This window comes from Sceloporus occidentalis, unplaced genomic scaffold (assembly GCF_023333645.1).
Source record: "Sceloporus occidentalis isolate IW3139 unplaced genomic scaffold, rSceOcc1.0.p SCAF_21, whole genome shotgun sequence".
NCBI classification, from domain to species: domain Eukaryota; kingdom Metazoa; phylum Chordata; class Lepidosauria; order Squamata; family Phrynosomatidae; genus Sceloporus; species Sceloporus occidentalis.
Window position 1 is genome coordinate 11,417,691 of NW_028317001.1, and position 20,449 is coordinate 11,438,139.

The 20,449-nt window shown below is 48.0% G+C and overlaps 2 protein-coding genes across 2 annotated transcripts in view; one reads left to right on the forward strand and one right to left on the reverse strand.

Annotated features, from left to right (window-relative positions):
* LOC149301598 (uncharacterized) overlaps nucleotides 1-20,449 on the forward strand; it is a 170,187-nt gene that overhangs the window by 132,844 nt on the left and 16,894 nt on the right. The window lies entirely within an intron of this gene.
* On the reverse strand, nucleotides 845-19,473 carry LOC149301599 (uncharacterized). The gene is made up of 8 exons (XM_089484016.1): nucleotides 18,742-19,473; nucleotides 18,147-18,233; nucleotides 17,836-17,895; nucleotides 17,563-17,620; nucleotides 16,395-16,553; nucleotides 9,956-10,060; nucleotides 4,790-4,876; nucleotides 845-4,159 (listed from the first exon to the last, which is right to left on the reverse strand). The coding sequence occupies exons 6-8, from the start codon at nucleotides 10,011-10,013 to the stop codon at nucleotides 2,187-2,189; spliced, it is 2,118 nt and encodes a 705-aa protein (XP_089340142.1). The 5' UTR covers nucleotides 10,014-10,060; nucleotides 16,395-16,553; nucleotides 17,563-17,620; nucleotides 17,836-17,895; nucleotides 18,147-18,233; nucleotides 18,742-19,473; the 3' UTR covers nucleotides 845-2,186.

Here is a 20,449-nt window from a genome sequence, read left to right on the forward strand (position 1 = left end):
TCCTCTGGAGTATTAGCACCGCTTTAAGTGCTGTAGCTCCCCTCCTATGGAATCCTGGGGTACGTAGTTTTACAAGGCCCTGAGCCTCCTCAGCCAAAGGCTGCTGGTGCGTCACCAAACTACAAATCCCGTAATTCCATGGCATGGAGCCAGGGCAGCTAAAGCAGTGTGAAACCGCCTTCTTTTTTCTGCAGTGCAGATTCACTTTGGTTCTCAGCTGTACCCTCACAGGGATCACTATCTACTTTGTAGTAAATATTGTGCTATTTGTGAGAATAAGACTTAAGAGTCCATTGGTTTTAATGTTTTATTTGGGGGCCTTAGGGTGAGAGAAAATGGGGTTGTTGGAGGGAGGAAGCGACTGCCATGGCACAATGCTCTGGGAGTCCTGGGATTTGTAGTTTTGTGAGGCACCAGAGCTCGCTCTCTCTGGCAAAGAAGACCAAATATCTGACAATACTACAAATCCCAGGGTTCCATGGCATAAAGGTGTGTGTGTATGTGTGTGTATATACACACAGACACACACACACACACACACTCAGACTTTGGACCGTTTTGTGAAGTAAACCTGGTGCCATTTCCTTTTTTCTACAGCCCTTGACCAGTTCTTGAGAAGCAGCAGGGAGGCTTCTTCCGAGGGGAAAAAGGCTATACACACACACACCATGTGTGTAAAATTATGTATGTGTGTAAATGTACACACACACACATATAATTATATATACACACATATGTAAAATTATAACTTTGTCCCTTCCTTGGCTGCCTATTTCTGAGGGGTTTGGCCTTTTCCCCAAGGTCTCTTTTTCTCTATTGTTTGAGATTGTTATTTCATAAAATGTAATTTTTAAAGCTTTACTGTCAATAAAAGCAAATACAGAAAAACACAGACTTATAAATCCAAATACATTTACAAAAATAACAAATGTTATAATCTCACATACCCATTATTCCAATCCATATTTACAATTGTTTCTGAAGATATTTTATTGTTATCTAGCAAAATATATTTCATATCTTTACTGCTTTTTCCTTTCTTCCTTTGTGTAGTTATTTTACGTATCTCTTTACTCCTATGCTATATTAACCTTTGGATTTTCTTAGTAACCTCTTCATTCCCCCCCCCCCCCTTGTTTTATTTTATTACATTTTCATATCTATATATCTATCCTCTCATCACTATTTCTTTCACTATCTCTTCTTTCTCTGTTTGTTTTCTCAAGTATTTAACTACTAAGTCCCAATCTTCCTTTTCCTCAGATTCGTTTTCTTCTCTTCGTTTCCTTGACAGTCTTATCAGTATCTCTCATATCTAGTAATTTTCTTAACCATTTCATAAACTTTAATTTAGATGTTTTAAAGAAATAATTAAGGGCACGATCCAAAGCTGGACCATAGAGGTCGTTAATCAATTGACTGACCAATTGACCAACTGATTGACAGGAGCCATCGAAGAGCCGCAGCGCTTTGTCTTCACAACACCCACACCCCTGCGAGGCAGGCCAGGCCAAGGACAGCAGGGCAAGTGGCAATTTTGCCCGGCTGAACGAGGACTGGAGCCTTGACCTCATCCACCCATCTTTCTCTCCAGAGCAGAAGGCGCACATCAAGAGCCATGCGTCCCGCGCCAACTGTGGTGGATTCGCCTTCATCGCCATGAAGGAGAACAGCGCCCGCGGATCGACCTCAGTGGCCAAACTCTAAGTACGTAGCTCTTCCTCGCAACCCGACACTATTCGGGAGGAAAGGGACGCTGCACCAGTGAGGTCCATAGTGGCTTCAGTAGGGTCGAGGTCACTCACAGCGTCATTGACTGCCACTTCCTCCAGTTTCACACCATACAGAATCCTTTTTTTTCACTAACGTTAGTCACAAATCATAGAATTATAGAGTTGGAAGAATTTTTAGCATATACGATCTTGTCCTTCTTTCCTTCCAGGGAGGAACCCGGGGGTCGGGGAGGGTCTTCTGGCCGAATTCAGGCAGTTTTTGCCAGAGTTGGGGATCCTACAGGGCTCCATTTGGACCCCGAAAAATGCAGGTCAGCAGAAACATCAATTTAATCAGCTATCCAAGTCTCGAAAAGATTGCAAAAAAGACATAAATTCCCCAAAAACAAGCCTTCATTGAGCATTTTTAGATAAGGTATGCCACTTTATTATCCCATTCTATATTCCATGCATTTATAGGGTTTCTCTATTGTGGGTTCTTTGATGCGAACGTAAATTTCCACTGTGACTGAAGCTCTTCCCACATTCCATGCATTTATATGGTTTCTCCTTTGTGTGGGTTCTTTGATGTGAACGTAAACTTCCACTCTGACTGAAGCTCTTCCCACATTCCATGCATTTATAGGGTTTCTCCCCTGTATGTGTTCTTTGATGTAGACGTAATTTATTACTCAGAGTGAAGGTCTTCCCACATTCCATGCATTGATATGGTTTCTCCCCTGTATGTGTTCTTTGATGATTACGTAGAGTTCCACTCTCACTGAAGCTCTTCCCACATTCCATGCATTTATAGGGTTTCTCCCCTGTGTGGGTTCTTTGATGTAAATGTAGAGTTTCACTTCGATTAAAGCTCTTCCCACATTCCATGCATTTATAGGGTTTCTCCCCTGTGTGGGTTCTTTGATGTAAACGTAGATGTCCACTCTGACTGAAGCTCTTCCCACATTCCATGCATTCATATAGTTTCTCCTTTGTGTGGGTTCTTTGATGTATATGTAGACTTCCACTGAGACTGAAGCTCTTTCCGCATTCCATGCATTTATATGGTTTCTCCCCTGTGTGGGTTCTTTGATGTTTACGTAGAGTTCCACTGTCACTGAAGCTCTTTCCGCATTCCATGCATTTATATGGTTTCTCTCCTGTGTGGGTTCTTTCATGTGAATGTAGAAGTCCACTCTGACTGAAGCTCTTCCCGCATTGCATGCATTTGTATGGTTTCTCCCCTGTGTGGGTTCTTTGATGTATATGTAGTTGTCCACTCCAACTGAAGCTCTTCCCACATTCCATGCATTTATATGGTCTTTCTCCTGTGTGGATTCTTTGATGTTTACATAGAGTTCCACTGTCACTGAAGCTCTTCCCACACTCCATGCATTTGTATGGCTTCTCCCTTGTGTGGGATCTTTGATGTAAACGTAGATTTCCACTGTTACTGAAGCTCTTCCCACATTCCATGCATTTATATGGTCTTTGTCCTGTGTGGGTTCTTTGATGTGTATGTAGACTTCCACTCTCACTGAAGCTCTTCCCACATTCCATGCACTTGTATGGCTTCTCCCCTGTGTGGGATCTTTGATGTAAACGTAGATTTCCACTGTTACTGAAGCTCTTCTCACATTCCATGCATTTATATGGTCTTTCTCCTGTGTGGGTTCTTTGATGTAAACGTAGACTTCCACTCTCACTGAAGCTCTTCCCACATTCCATGCATTTATATGGTTTTTCTCCTGTGTGGGTTCTTTGATGTTTATGTAGATTTCCACGGAGACTGAAACTCTTCCCACATTCCATGCATTTATGTGGTTTCTCCCCAGTGTGGCTTCTTTGATGTCTGTGTAGATTTCCACTCTGACTGAAGCTCTTCCCACATTTCATGCATTTATGTGGTTTCTCCCCTGTGTGGGTTCTTTGATGTGAATGTAGAGTTCCACTGAGATTAAAACTCTTCCCACATTCCATGCATTTATATGGCCTTTCTCCTGTGTGGATTCTTTTATGTTTAGATAGAGTTCCACTGTCACTGAAGCTCTTCCCACATTCCATGCAATTGTATGGCTTCTCCCCAGTGTGGCCTCTTTGATGTAAACATAGATTTCCACTCTGACTGAAGCTCTTCCCACATTCCATGCATTCGTATGGTGTCTTTCCCATGGGAACACTGAAGTGTGAGTTCAATTGTGATTTACATTTGCATGTTCTCCCACACACCGGACACTCTTCTTGATCTGAGCTTGAAGTCAGATGTTCAGAAAGTATGGCATCATGAGAGGCAGAGGAGTTGATCTCTTCGTTTTTCCTTTGGTTTACCCTTTTCCTTTTCAGTTCCTTTTGATTTCCAAACTCTTCTGCTTCCATGAAAGGCTCCATAATTTCCATTGATGTCGCAGGTGGCTCCTCATAGTTTTCTCTCTGCTGCTCATTACCTGCTTCAGGAAAAAGGAAAACCAATTAGGAGCCAAGCACAGAATCTATCTGAATTACTTTATTTTATATTCTCCCCATTACTTTAAACATGATTTACTTCGCTTTGGAATATGAGACTCTCTCAGCTAAGAAACCATCTATTCCATTCTGGTCAATTTCCCCTTTAGCTCCAATAGACTCAGATGTTCATTCTCATGTTATACAAGAGAAGTTTCAAGTTCCAGACGCTTCTGAGAAGCAAAAGGAAACTCAACAGGTCTTGCAAGACTAGAGGAAGAAGACTCCCTGAAATGGGAAAACGAACTTCCTAGTGTCAGTCTCTTCTATCTGACAGAAAAGGGAAGGAGAACCAAGGCCAGGACTAGGGACTTTATCCTGCTGAGGGCAGTTTTACAAGTATGAATTACACTAAAACCTGGGGACAAACTGAGCATGAAATGTGGGAAATGTTTGAGTTGGCCTGAAGAACGATATTGCTATCCATGCCTTTGTCTTGCGCCAGAGGTCACTGGGTACGGCCGGCCCAAGAGAACCATTCACAATCCACCCATGGGTCAGAGACCTTCCCCAGGCCCTCTGCCCCTTCATCCCCAGAGAGGAGGACATCTCTTGACTAAGATCTAGGCAGGTACCTGCAGCTCCTTCTCCTTCCATGGAGCCCTGGTCAAAGGGGTCTCCTCCTCCTTCCAGACGGGAGATGAGATCCGGTTTGGGATCTTCTGCCAAAGAAAAGAGACAGAGAATACATAGACCTTGTTGTTATGGATGTTCTATTGACATATCCTGCCTTTCTCCCAATATAGGGACTCAAGTGGTGAACAGCAATCTTAAAACATTCCCTATGTGGTCCTCCAAAGGTGCTCCCTAAAACTCTGACTTAACTGCTCCGCTTCCCGATTTCTTCCATGGCGCCAAGGAAATGCCAAGAAAGAGGCAAGGCATTAGAGGACTGGTCCTGCCATTAGTCCAGTGGGACACCATTCCAGATGTTGAGTGGAGACAGATGTGTGTCTTGTGTGTTGTGGCCTGCCTTGCGCTCCCTCAGCCAGTCCAGGTCCTACAGAAGGAATGGGAGCGGGGCCATCTTGGCGGTCAGGACAATGGCTGGGGCTGGATGTGCGCAGGATGTGGGTGCGATTTCATGGAGAAGGGCAGATGGAAAGAATGGGCAGAAGTAATCTCAGAGCCATTGGCAATAATCTTTGAGGACTCCTGGAGACATCCCAGCACATTGGAGGAGGGTCAATGTTGTCTCCATCTTCAAAAAGGGGAACGAAAGAGGATCCAAAGTATTACCTACCGATTAGCCTGACATCAATGCCAGGGACTATTCAACAGAGGGGCTTCCTGAGGAGAAGGGTCTGGAAACCATGAAGCCCTAATGAGGAGAGACTGAGGGAATGGCTGTCTATGTTTAGACTGGAGAAGAGAAGGTTAAGTGACATGATAGTCCTGTTTAAGGATTTGAAGCTGTCTCCTATTGAAGAAGGAGCAAGTTTGTTTTCTGCTGCTCCAGAGTATAGGATCTAGAGCAATGGATTCAAGCTACAGGAGTTTGGACTGCATGACCCCTGAGTGGTCTCTAAGGGGAGAAGTCCATGGGGCAGAGAGGAAGGGGTCTTGGGGGCCCCCTTTTTCTTTCTCTCTCTCGGGGTCAGTTCCCTTTCTCTAAGGCCAACCTGGGACTGAGAGGGGGCAGAGGGAGAAGGCCATAGGGCAGAGAGGAAGGGGTCTTGGGGGCCCCCCTCTTTCTTTTTCTCTCTCTTGGGGGTCAGTTCCCTTTCTCTAAGGCCATGGGACTGAGAGGGGCCAGAGGGAGAAGGCCATGAGGCAGAGAGGAGGGGGTCTTGGCGTCCCCCTCTTTCTTTCTCTCTCTCTTGGGGGTCAGTTCCCTTTCTCTATGGCTAGGGATGCCCCCATGACAATTCCGCTTTTTTGGCCCCCCTGCTTGCCCTGGTCCAGTTCCCCCCCAACCCCGGCCTTTGTCCCACCTCCGGGCCAGCCCCTCTCATGCGACCATTGCCGCGGCCGCTAATGCGGCTGGCCGCCAACCCACCTCCTCCTCTTCTTGGGCAGCACCGCCCTCCTGCTCCTGGGCAGCACCGCCTTCCTCCTCCTCGCAGCGCTGCCGCACCACCCACGGCGGGGCTTTGCCGCCCGCGCACGGGGCTATGACAGAGGAGCTTGTCCCCTTGGGCCAGCCTGCCATTGGCCAGGTGGCCAAAGGGGACGGGCTCCTTTTCCCTTGCACGTGCCGCCCCAGCCGTAGCATGGGCCAGCGGCAGCGCACGCACATTCTCCACATGCGCGCCCTTGCGCCGAGGAGGGGAGGGAGGAGGAGGATGAAGAGCTGGAGGAGGTGTAAAGGTGAGTCAGGGGCCATTTCAGGTCTGCCTTGGGGTTTTTATTAAATTAATTTTTAAAAATATAAAATACTTATTTTTTGTTTTTTTATTTTATTAATTTTTATTATTGCTTGTTTTTATTTTATTTCATTTATTTTTATTATTGCTTGTTTTTATTTTATTGCATTTATTTTTATTATTGCTTGCTTTTATTTTATTTCATTGATTTTTATTATTGCTTGCTTTTATGTTATTTTATTGATTTTTATTATTGCTTGTTTTTATTTTATTGCATTTATTTTTATTATTGCTTGCTTTTATTTTATTTTATTATTTTTATTATTGCTTGCTTTTATTTTATTTTATTAATTTTTATTTTTGTTTTTCATTTCATTTTATTAATTTTTACTGTTGCTTGTTTTTTATTTTATTACATTAATTTTTATTTTATACACACACACACACACACACCTGCCTTGTTGTTTTTTCCCCATTATTTTTTATTATTAAATATATGCAAGTGCATTTTCTGTGTATTTATGGTGCTTTGAATGCTAAAAAGTCTGCCTTTCTTGGACAATTATAGAGATGATGATGATGGTGATATTGATATCAACAAGCCTCTGAGGCATGGCCAGTGTAACTTGCTGTGATTTTTACAAACTCATGCGCAGTGAAGAAAAACCACAGTCCCTTGACCAAGTACACACTTCTGAGAAGTACAGTTGAACCCGAGGGCAAGTACATTTCTGCCATCTGTCTAGGAATGATGCGAAAATGTCCTCCATTTTGATCATGCCTAAAAAACATGCATTTATATTAACATTTTTTAAAAACCCTCCAATTTTTTTGTGTGTCCTTCATTTTTAAACAATGTGTCCTACATTTGAAAATGTTGCCCTACATTTGTCCCGGTTTGGAGGTCCTGACTTATGGCAACCCTATCTAAGGCCAACCTGGGACTGAGAGGGGCCAGAGGGAGAAGGCCATGGGGCAGAGAGGAAGGGGTCTTGGGGGTCCCCTATTTCTCTCTCTCTTGGGGTCAGTTCTCTTTCTCTAAGGCCAACCTGGGACTGAGAGGGGCCAGAGGGAGAATGCCATAGGGCAGAGAGGAAGGGATCTTGGGGGTCCCCTCTTTCTTTCTCTCTCTCTCCTCGGGTCAATTCCCTTTCTCTAAGGCCAACCTGGGACTGATTGGGGCCACAGGGAGATGGCCATGGGGCAGAGAGGAAGGGGTCTTGGAGGTCCCCATCTTTCTCTCTCTCTCTTGGGGTCAGTTCCCTTTCTCTAAGGCCAACCTGGGACTGAGAGGGGCCAGAGGAAGAAGGCCATGGGGCAGAGAGGAAGGGGTCTTGGGGGTCCCTCTCTTTCTCTCTCTCTTGGGGTTCAGTTCCCTTTTTCTAAGGTGAACCTGGGACTGAGAGGGGCCAGAGGAAGAAGGCCATGAGGCAGAGAGGAAGGGGTCTTGGGGGTCCCCCTATTCCTTTCTCACTCTCTCTTGGGGGTCAGTTCCCTTTCTCTAAGGCCAACCTGGGACTGAGAGGGGCCAGAGGGAGAAGGCCATGGGGCAGAGAGGAAGGGATCTTGGGGGTCCCCCTCTTTCTCTCTCTCTCTTCAGGGTCAGTTCCCTTTCTCTAAGGCCAACCTGGGACTGAGAGGGGCCAAAGGGAGAAGGCCATAGGGCAGAGAGGAAGGGGTCTTGGGGGTCCCGCTCTTTCTTTGGCGGGGTACAGACCGCCGCTTTGCAGCGGTCTGGCACCGCCGCCAGAAGGTCCGCGGGGGAGCCGGAGCCTTCAAACGGCCCGACTCCCGCGCGGACCGAAAAAAGAAGCTCCAAAATGGAGCTTCTTTTTGCGTCGCGTTTGCGACGTAGCGAGGCGCCAGGGGCGCGCTCGCTACGTCAGCAGCGGCGCGACGCGTCTGGACGCTGTGCGTCCGATGCGTAAAGATGGCGGCGCCCATGTAGAAGGGGCGCCGCCATCTTGTACGGACGGAGTCCGTACTAGACCATGGGGCGTCTAAAAGAGACGCCCCTTTTTTAAAATGGGACGTCCGGAGGACGTCCCAAAGGGCTGTTTAGAAAGCCCCTTTCTCTCTCTCTTGGGGGTCAGTTCCCTTTCTCTAAGGCCAACCTGGGACTGAGAGGGGCCAGAGGGAGATGGCCATGGGGCAGTGAATCACAGAATCATAGAGCTGGAAGAGACCACAAGGGCCATACAGTCCAAGCCCGTGCCATGCAGGAAATCTCTATCAAAGCATACCCAACAGATGGCCATCCAACCTCTGTTTAAAGACGTCTAAAGAAGGAGACTCCACCACAATTTCTGAGGAAAGAATGTTTTCCACTGTCGGACAGCCCTTACTGTCAGGAAGTTCTTCCTAATGTTGAGCTGGAATCTCTTTTCCTGGAGCTTGCATCCATTGCTCCATTGGGTCCTGTTCTCTGGAGCAGCAGAAAACAAGCTTGCTCCCTCCTCAACATGACAACCCTTCAGATATTTAAACAGGGCTATCATATCACCTCTTAACCTTCTCTTCTCCAGGCTAAACTTCCCCAGCTCCCTAAGTCGTTCCTCATAGGGCTTCATGGGTTTCTAGACCTTTCACCATTTTAGTCGCCCTCCTTTGGACACATGGCTCCAGTTTCTCCACATCCTTTTTGAATTGTGCCGCCCAGAACTGGAAACAATATTCCAGGTGGGGCCTGACCAAAGCAGAATATAGTGGCACTATTACTTCCATTGATCTAGACCTGTGATGGTGAACCTTTTACAGACCGAGTGCCCAAATTGCAACCTAGGCCCCACTTATTTCTTGCAAAGTGCCACGTCCCTCTGGCTTTCTAGTAAGAAACTTTGACAAACTCTGTGCTAGGGCGACAGCATGTGTGCCCACAGAGTGCCACCTCTGGCATGTGTGCCATAGGTTCGCCATCACTGATCTAGACACTGTACTTCTACTGATGCAACCTAAAATTGTATTGGCCTTGTTAGCTGCCGCATCACACTGTTGACTCATGTTCGATCTGTGGTCTACTTGGACTCCTTGATCCCTTTCACATGTATAAGTTTATTGTTCAGCCAGCTGTGCCCCATAAACCTATATCCATGCATTTCATTTTTCTGCCCTAAGTGGAGTACCTTACATTTCTCCCTGTTGAAGTTCATTTTGTTAGCTGTGGTCCAACTTTCTAGTCTATTCAGGTCATTTTGAATCTTGATCCTGTCCTCTGGAGTATTAGCTACTCTTCCTAATTTGGTGTCATCTGCAAATTTGATGTGTATGCCCCCAATTCTGTCCTCCAAGTCATTGATAAAGATGTGGAATAGCCCTGGGCCCAGGACAGAGCCCTACTGGACACCCCACTGGTCACTTCTCCCCAGGATGAAAAGGAACCATTGCTGAGCACCCTTTGGGTCCCCCTCTTTCCTTCCCTCTTGGGTTCTCAGTTACCTTTCTCCAGGGACTGTTCTTCCTCCATCTTCCCTCGGAGCTCCTTCTCCTTTGCCATTCTCTGATGTCCGAATGCGCAGCTCCTCTTCCTTTCTTTGGGGTTTCCTAAGGGGAGGAAGAAGGGAAGGGGGCAGGTCAGGCTCTGCTTCCCCAAAAGTCCCTCCAGAGAGGAGAAGGGGCCCCAGCGCCCAGATGGAACCCTCAAAGGAGGCTGGGAAAGGGCCCCCCTCCTTCCTGCTGGACCATGGGACCCAGTGGGACCCCCCTGTCTGAGCCCTCTTCTGACCCTGGATCTATTTGGGGGTGCAGGGGTTTCCCCTTCCCAAAGAACCCCCTTGACACATTGGGAGCCAAGCAGCCCCTTCCCTGCCCCCCATGAACCAGGGGAAGCCAAAGCGGGTCCAGGGGCATCTGCCCATGGAGAAGGGGGCTCTCCTAGAGACTCTGGGAGGCTGCAGTTTTGGGGGCCCTTAGGACTTTCCAGCCCAGTTCCCTGAACTCTGATGCTAGAGATGTCTTTTGGAGAATCCTCAATCCCTCCAAGTAGCTCCAGATCCCAGGATCCAGGAGGAAGAAGCACTAAGACATCCCCCTGTCTCTGCACCAAGCTCCAGGGATTCTGGGGATGAGTCTGAGAGGAAGGAGTCCTGAGTGGAAGAGCAATGCTTCCTCTTCAGGGATGAAGGCAACACCCAGAATCCCCCATTTAGAGCCATTCTGACCAGGGGATTATGGGGGATGCAGTCCAAGAGGAAGGAGTCCTGAGTGGATGAGTAATGCATCCTCTTCAGGAATGAATGCAACGCCCAGAATCCCCCATTTAGAGCCATTTTGACCAAGGGATTCTTGGGGGTGGAGTCCGAGAGGAAGCCATCCTGAATGGATGAGCAATGCCTCCTCTTCAGGGATGAAGACAACACCCAGAATCCCCTCTTTAGAGCCATTCTGACCAGGGGATTCTGGGGGATGCAGTCAGAGAGGAAGGGGTCCTGAGTGGAGGAGCAATGCCTCCTCTTCAGGGATGAAGACAACACTCAGAATCCCCTCTTTAGAGCCATTCTGACCAGGGGATACTGGGGGATGCACTCTGAGAGGAGTCCTCTTCCTTCCTTTGGGACGTTCATAGTCCGCTGTCCATATTCAGCCCCCTCCGAATGTCCAAGGTCTCTTTCTGGGAAGGGTCGCCTATCCCATCATCCCCCAAAGGCCCAGGAGAGGGAGGCGGGAGGCAGGGCCCACTCACTCTCCCTTAATGGCCCACTCAGATCCTGGCCCTCCCTCCCGTTCCCCAGATCCCACTTTCCAAGGCAAGGTCCCTCTGGTTCTAGTTCTGGAGGGCCAGCTGCTCTTCTTCCTTCCAAAGGCTGCCTTTGTCTGCAAACCAGGAAAGGAGAAGGGAAGCCCCGGGCGAAAGGGAGGCGGCAGCTGTATCGTTATCATTGCTATTACCCTCCATACTCAGACCCCGTCCTTCCCCCAAATGTTGGAGGACTTTTTATGCGAGTGATCTCCTATCCCATCATCCCCAAAGGCCCAGAGTCACTCACCTCCTCCTCCTTGGAGCACCGGAAGCCGAGCCCCCTCCCTCCCACTTCCGCCAGGCAGCGATTTCGGCACAAAGGAGGAGGAAAGGGGCGGAGCTAGAGCCCTAAGAAGGCCCCACTTCCGCCCGGCCCTAAAATGCCGTCCAACCCTAGAGAGGAGGCTTGGAGGAGGACTCTGAGGGAAAGGCAAAAGCCCCGCCCAGAAAATGGACTCCAAAAAGATAGAGATTAGAGAGAGATTAATGAGAAAGATCTGGGTCTACATTTATGTCTATAAAATTATACGCACCCAAACTCTGCCCCTGTACTTTATACACTTTTACACACACACACACACTTATATATATATTTATATACACACACATACACACACACACACACATATATATATACACACACACACAAACACACACACATATATATATGTATACACATACACACACACACACATATATATATATACACACACACATACACATATACACACACACACATATATATATACACACACACACACACACACACACACACATATATACACACACACACACACACACACACACACAAATGCATAGACAAAAGTGTATAGAAGCAGAGGGAGGCCCAGTGTCGAGGGGTTTTCCTGGCTTAGAGAGCAGGGAGAACTCACCTTCGGCCACTGCAGTGTTTCCCAGAATCCCCTGCTCCACAATCGTGGCATGGCTGCTGCAGGGGATTCTGGGAAAAGCTGCAGTAGCCCAAGAAAACCCAAAGTTTTCAAAGCCCTCAAGCAACAAGCTTCTTATTATTATTTTTCAACAGTTACAGAGTTAAAGTCTTATAATGCACTGTTTGGATTTCATAGGATCCTAGAGTTGGAAGAGGCCCCAAGAAGGGCCCTGCTCCAGTCCAAGCCCCTTCTTCTTCTGCCATGCAGGAACTCTCCATCAAAGCAGCCCCATTGACAGATGAACATCCAGCCTCTGCTTAAAGACAGCCTCCAAAGAAGGAGACTCCATTACGCTCCAAGGCAATGTCTTCCAGTGCCAAACAGCCCTTACTCTCAGGAAGTTCCTCCTAGAGTTTCAGAGGGACTCCCTTTTCCTGGAGCTTGCCATTGACTGACACATGAACCGGACCTTGACATTTGCACCCAGATCTCTGGAAGGACTCTCTGCTCATCATGTTGGTGGACACTTTCACTGTCCGCTCGTTGTGGCCAGACCTCTCTGAGGCCGTGGCAGTCCACGTGGGGGGCTCTGTTGCCACTGGCCTGAACCCAGGATTCCAGAGCCACCAGCAGCCAGCCTTCTGGGTTGCCATAATTGTCCACTAAAACCTGGGACAAAATGTGGAACAAAATATAGACCAAACTGTAGGACAACTGCAGGATAAAACTCAGCCCAAAATGTAGGACATTTAAGGGAAATTGAGGACCTTACATGTCCTGCATTTTGGGCTGAGTTTTGTCCTGCAGTTGTCATACAGTTTGGTCTACAATTTGTCCTACATTTTGTCACAGGTTTTAGTGGACAATTATGGCAACCTGCCTGGAGCCTCAGCCCAGGAGGCTGACAAGACGAAAGACCTACTGGAAAGGCCACTTTGGGAAGTCAGTCCTCTTCGGATGGAGGAGGGCAGACTGCGAAATGAAAGACCCTCCCTTCAGCTTCTAGGAGGCAGTTTTTAGCCACAATACAAAGGCAGGAGGGGGAATGGTCAGTGTACCCAGAAGACCCATGGACCACCTTGGACAGCTTCAGGGGAAGCAAGAGGAAGGAAACTGATTTTGGCCCTTGGCCTCCCGGAGGATTCTATGTATTCCTGCATGGCAGAAGAATGGGAAGGACTGGATGGCCCTTGGGGTTCCCTTCCATCTCAAGGACTCCATGTATTCCTGCATGGCAGAAGAATGGGAAGGACTGGATGGCCCTTGGGGTTCCCTTCCATCTCAAGGACTCCATGTATTCCTGCATGGCAGAAGAAGCGGATGGACTGGATGGCCCTTGGGTATCAGTTCGATCTCTAGGACTCTAAGTATTCCTGCATGGCAGAAGAAGGGGATGGACTGGATGGCCTTTGGGGTTCCCTTCTATCTCTAGGACTCTATGTATTCCTGCATGGCAGAAGAAGGGATGGACTGGATTGCCCTTGGGGATCCCTTCCATCTCTAGCACCCTATGTATTCCTACATGACAAAAGAAGGGGCTGGACTGGATGGTCCTCGGGGTCCCTTCCATCTCTAGGACTCTATGTATTCCTGCATGGAAGAAGAAGGTTATGAACTGGATGGCCCTTGGGGTTCCATCTCTAGGACCCTATGTATTTCTGCATGGCAAAAGAAGGATCAGGAAGATGGAAGGTACCCCAAAGGGCCATCCAGTCCATCCCCTTCTTCTGCCATGCAGGAATACAGAAGACCAGGAAGATGGAATGGACCCCCAAGGGCTACCCAGTCCTTGCAGGAATATCTAGGACCAAGAAGATGGAAGGGACCCCCAAGGGCCATCCAGTCCATCCCCTTCTTCTACCAGGCAGCAATACATAGGATCAGGAGGATGGGGTGGATCCCCAAGGGCCACCCAGTCCTCCCCCTTCTTCTGCCATGCAGGAATACATAGGATCAAGAAGATGGAAGGGGCCCCTAAGGGCCATCCAGTGAAGCCCCTTCTTCTGCCATGCAAGAATACATAGGATCAGAAAGATGGAAGGGACCCCCAAGGGCCATCCAGTCCATCCACTTCTTCTGCCAGGCAGGAATACATAGGATAAAGAAGATGGAATGGACCCGCAAGGGCCACCCATTCCTTCCCCTTCTTCTGCCATGCAGGAATACATAGGATCAGGAAGATGGAATGGGCCCCGAAGGGCCATCCAGTCCACCCCCTTCTTCGGCCATGCAGGTATACATAGGATCAGGAGGATGGAATGGACCCACAAAGGCCACCCAGTCCTTCCCCTTCTTCTGCCATGCAGGAATACATAGGATCAGGAAGATTGAAGGGACCCCCAAGGGCCATCCAGTCCAGCCCCTTCTTCTGCCATGCAGGAACACATAGGATCTGAGAGAAGGAAGGGAACTCCAAGGGCCATCCAGTCCAGCCCCTTCTTCTGTCAGGCAGGAACACATAGGATCCGAGAGAGGGAAGGGACCCCCAAGGGCCATCCAGTCCAGCCCCTATTTCCATCATGCAGGAATACATAGAGCTCAGGAGATGGAAGGGAACACCAAGGGCCATCCAGTCCACCGCCTTCTTCTGCCATGCAGGAATACATAGGATCAGGACAATGGAATGGACCCCCAAGGACCATCCAGTCCATCCTCTTCTTCTGCCATGCAAGAATACATACAGTCCTAGAGATGGAAGGGAACCCCAAGGGCCATCCAGTCCATCCCCTTCTTCTGCCATGCAGGAATACATAGAGTACGAGGGATGGAAGGGAACCCCAGGGCCATCCAGTCAATTCCCTTCTTCTGCCATGCAGGAATACATAGGGTCCTAGAGATAAAAGGGAACCCCAATGTCCATCCTGTCCACCCCCTTCTTTTGTCACGCAAGAATACATAAGAGTCCTAGAGATGGAAGGGAACCCCAAGGGCCATCCAGTCCATCCTTTTCTTCTGCCATGCAGGAATACAGAGGGGTCCTAGAGATGGAAGGGAACCCCAAGGGCCATTCAGTCCATCCCCTTCTTCTACCATGCAGGAATACATAGAGATGGAAGGGAACCCCAAGGGCCATCCAGTCCATTCTCTTCTTCTGCCATGCAGGAATAAATAGCATCCTAGAGATGGAAGGGAACCCCAAGGGCCATCCAGTCGATTGCCTTTTTCTGCCATGCAGGAATACATAGGGTCCTAGAGATGGAAGGGAACCCCAAGGGCCATCCAGTCCAGCCCCTTCTTCTGCCATGCAGGAATACATAGGATCCTGGAGAGAGCAGGGACCCCAAGGGATATACAGTCCATCCCCTTCTTCTGCCATGCAGGAATACAAAGAGTCCTAGAGACAAGGGCCATCCAGTCCATCCCCTTCTTCTACCATGCAGGAATACATAGAGATGGAAGGGAACCCCAAGGGCCATCCAGTCCATCCTCTTCTTCTGCCATGGAGGAATTCATAGAGTCCTAGAGCTCGAAGGGACCCTCAAGGGCCATCCAGTCCATCCCCTTCTTCTGCCATGCAGGAATACATAACGTCCTAGAGATGGAAGGGAACCCCAAGGGAATTCCAGTCCTTCCCCTTCTTCTGCATGTTCTTAATTAATCAACATAGATAAACACCCATCATACAATACAATACACATAACAAAGATAATTGCAACAAATAACACTTAGTGATAATCAAAATTATGAGTTATCTTATTATTCCTCCTTCCAAGATGCTCTAAAAGACCAGATCTCTTAGGCCCGTTACACACGGGCTCTTTTGGCACCTCCGTCACGTGCTAGGGTTGGGCCGGGACCTAGTGTCCATACCGGACTCACCCCTAGCACGTGACGGGGGCATAAAGATGGCGGTGCCCTATACACACGGGCGCCGCCATCTTTACGTGCTGGACGCGTTGCGTCCGCACGTGTCGCCCCGGAAATGACGCCACAAATGCGCCCCTTGTGCTTTGCGGTGTCTTTTCCGTGGCGCGAGAAGGAGCGCGATTTCTATGCTCATTCTCGGCAGCGTCCGGGAGCCTCACGGTGTGGCCGCTACAGCTCCCGGACGCTGAAACCGGCGGTGGAGCCAGACTGCTGCTTTCAGGTGGTATGTAACCTGCCTTAGTTTACAAAAAAGGTTCTAGAGAAAAAAGAAAACTTACATATTGATATATTGATATAATTGTCTACATGTAAGCAGTATCTCCGAATTAAGAATAAATAACATATAGTTTACTATCTGTTGGAAGATGAAAATACCCACCTGGCTGCTTCACGGAAACATAGTGTGACCTGGGCTTAGGTCCCCTCAGCCAAGTACAGCCGAGGAAAAGTTGTGTATAGTACTCTTTCTATATTAAAGAAATGTTGGTCTGTTCTTCCAGTTCATAGTGAAATATCCTTCATCAGTTTCGACAAGCAGCTGGAAAGGAAGATATGTATTCACTTCATAATAATAATAACAACAACAAAACAACTATAGTCATTTATATACTGGCTAATCAGTGTCTAAGCGGCTTACAACTGTAAGCTAATTGATCCCAAATATCTGGGTACTCATTTTAGCGACCCAGTGTAATGAAACTGTGCCCCATATCTCAAGAGAAGACAGAAATCCACAGCAGCTCTGAATCAACAACCAAAAAGGAGATAGGGATCCCTTTGCATACTCATTTTCCAGGCGAACACAGGCATGTCTTGTACTACATGGCAAATCAACATGCGCTTTTTTGAATTTATATATCTTTTGAATATTTTCAAGACGTGGATGATAAAAAACCCATAATATATGAAGGCAGGTACCCTAAAAGAGAGTCTGTCTATGATACATAGGGACCCTTAAAATGCCCAGGCTGAGAGATGGAAATGAAAGACTCTTCCATGAGCCAGGAAACTGATCCTTAGCTTTCATACAGCATTTTAGGATACATCTCCACTATAGAAATCAATCACAATAAGCCACTGGTCCCAAACTCCAAGACAGAGGGGACCTAGTTTTTACCACCTGCGACTGTCTAATTCACAGACCTGCAAAATAGTCAAAGGAATCTAAGATGACTTTTAGTTCTTTAAAGGAGCTATAAAGTTGTTCTGAAAGTAATAGTATAGACCCTCTGCTGCACTTAAAGCAACAATACTTACTTATTATTGATTATTGTGTACCTTCAAGTTGTTTTCCACCTCATGGAGGCCTTAAAGCAAACCTCTCCTGCGGTTTGCTTGGCAAAATTTGCTCAGAAGAGGTTTGCCATGGCTTTCTGCTTAAATGCCCTACAATTTGTCCTACATTTTGTGCTAGTTTTGTGGAAGGGAATCATGGCAACCCTATTCCAAGTCTGTTTTTCATGCCTATTTGGAACAATGAGAAGGAATCAACCCATGATGTTTCCACCTCCATTGAGGCCCATCTTTCCTTTAGAGCAGACTCTTACCTCCGTTGGTGGCAGATGAGGAACCTTTGTGTCCGGGGCACTTCAGAGGCGCTCTGTCCTTCAGTTGAATGAATGAAGTAGAATAAAAACAGGTCAGTCACGTAGGCCCACCACAGTTACTCTTTTTGGAGACACTAATTAAATTACTATTGTATCTTTTACTTCTCAGTATTTTCCCCCCACTAAAAGTGTTTAGGGCTGAAGGGTGGGTTATACATATCATAAAATAATAATAATAATAATAATAGTAATAATTATTATTAGTATGCGTACCTGCAACAGTTTTGGAAGGAAGGATGTTTTTGTATCTTTATTCTCATGCTGGCCCTCGACCTTATAGAAAAACAAAATAATAATAATGATGATGATGATTATGAAGATGGAAAAACATTTCTCTACATGTAAGGCAGTATATCTGGATTAAGAATAAATCCCATATACTTTACATACATATTGATTAGCCCTTAGGCCATATCAAAATAACACAAAGCAGATAAAACACGCTATAAAATTCTATAGAAGGTCTATAGAAATTTAAAAAGCTAATTATACTATTTGGCTGAGAAAAAGATTTTTATACTTACTCTTTCTATCGTAAAAGGAAACCTTGTTTGCTCCTCTAAATCGCAGTATTTCACAACAAAATACACAGCCTCCGTTTGAACAATTAACTGGAAAGGAAGGTATGTATTCATTTAATAATAATAATAATAATAATAATAGAACAACTATAGTCATTTGTCTATTGCTTGATACTGCCTAAGCTAATTACCCCCAACAATCTGGGTGCTCATTTTAGCAACTTCCTTGGGAGGATGCAAGCCTGAGTCAAGCTTGAGCCCTTTTTCTGGTCTTGAACTCGCAACCCTGTGGTTTTGAGTGAGTGGCTGCAGGACAGACATTGAACCACTGGGCCTCCAGGGCTCCTCTCAATGCAGGACAAAAGCCAAGTCCCTCTGAACGTATCTGAAAGTGTTATCAGATGCCATTCCTTTCCATGGGCGCCCCTTCCATGGGGCTTCCGCAGTGAGTCCAAAGTGACCCCTCATTTTGGTAAAATCGGGGGGGGGGGGGGGGGAGGGAATTCACAAAATTCGCTTCCAAGCTCACTTCGATGTCACTTCGAATTGGTCTGGTGTCGAAAAACACTTGGATGTCACCTCCCTTATTATTATTAACCTTTATTTATAAAGCGCTTGGCCCCCTGCATCCTGCTCCTTCATCCTCCTCCTCTTGCTTCATGCCATCTGGTCCTCTCTGCCACCGTGCAAACTATCCCATCATCCTTTGTCTTCTCCTGCATCTGAACCCTAGCCCCAGTGACCCCCTGTGACCTATGCCATCATCCCCTGCCTTCTCCTGCATTTGAACCCTGGCCCCAGTGACCGCCTGAATCCTGCTCCTTCATCCCCCTCCTCTTCCTTCATGCCATTTCCTACTCTCTGCCGCCCTGCGACCTATTCCATCATCCCCAGAGTGCTCCTGCATCCCATCCTGGCCCCAGTGACCCTCTGCCACAAATCCCATCATCCTGTAAGTGTGTTCCCCTCCTCAAATTCCATCATCCCCAGAGTGCTCCTGTGTCCTGATCCTGGCCCAGGTGACCCCCTGCCACAAATCCCATCATCCCCAGAGTGCTCCTGCATCTGATCCTGGCCCCGGTGACCCCCTGTGACCTATGCCATCATCCCCTGCCTTCTCCTGCATTTGAACCCTGGCCCCAGTGACCGCCTGAATCCTGCTCCTTCATCCCCCTCCTCTTCCTTCATGCCATTTCCTACTCTCTGCCGCCCTGCGACCTATTCCATCATCCCCAGAGTGCTCCTGCATCCGATCCTGGCCCCGGTGACCGCCTGCCACAAATCCCATTGTCCCCAGTGTTCCTGCATCCCACTCCTGGCCCCGGTGACCCCCTTCCACAAACCCCATCATCCCCAAGTGCTTCCTGGGTTATGGGGAGCCTTCCTCTTCCTGGCCTTTCCCTCCTTGTCCTGAGGGCCCATCTTCTGCTGCAAAGGAAGGCAGGGATGCAGCCCAGGCCCTGGGCTCCGCCATTCTTCTCCTGGGGCCACAGAGGGCCTACTATCCCTAGGCAGCAAGGGGTTCTTTTCTGACCAACTGCCTTCCTCAGCAGCCAAGAATGTGGAAACTAGGGCTGCACTGCGCATGCGCGTCAACCCGCCCCTCCCCTTTCGCGCCTGTGGGTTGCGTGCGCATGCGTCCTAGCTATTTGGGCTGGTTGATGGCGAGGCCTCTACTCTGCCCTTTAAGGGGGTTTTCTTGGACTTCAGCTCCCAGAAACCCAGGCGGTTGGCCAGCATGGCAGAGGCTTCTGGGAGCTGGAGTCCAAAAAAGTCTCTGAAAGGGCACAGTTGGGGGGCCTTAAACACACAGTAAAATAATCATAATAATAATAGTAAATAAAACTGTCCTCACAAAGGCAAAAGACTACATCCCCCAGCATGCTCTCCTCTCTCGGTTGCACAGGGGCGCCCTTCACCCTCCAATGGGCATGAAGCCCGCCTCATTTCCCATGATGCATTGGGCCAAAGCGCTTTTCTCTCTGTGTGCTGGAGGTTGCCGGGAGTTGTAGTTCCCTTTGACTCCATCAGTCGCTTCCTAGAGTGAAAGGCGGTCACTGCCAGAACTACATTTCCTAGAAGGCCTTTCTCCCTGGGGCTTCCTCCCACCTTCTTTCTTTCCTCTCTCTTCCTGAGATCATGGGACGCAGCTGCTTCTCATCCTCTTGTTTCCTTCGGAGGCAGCTGCCAAAGGGGTCGAGGTGCAAGTGGCCGGTAAGGGACCCAGCCTTTGAGAGGGGCTTTCTCTGGGGCAGAAGGACATGGGGCCCCTGAGAGAAATGGGGAGAACCTGGGAGCCCTGCAGA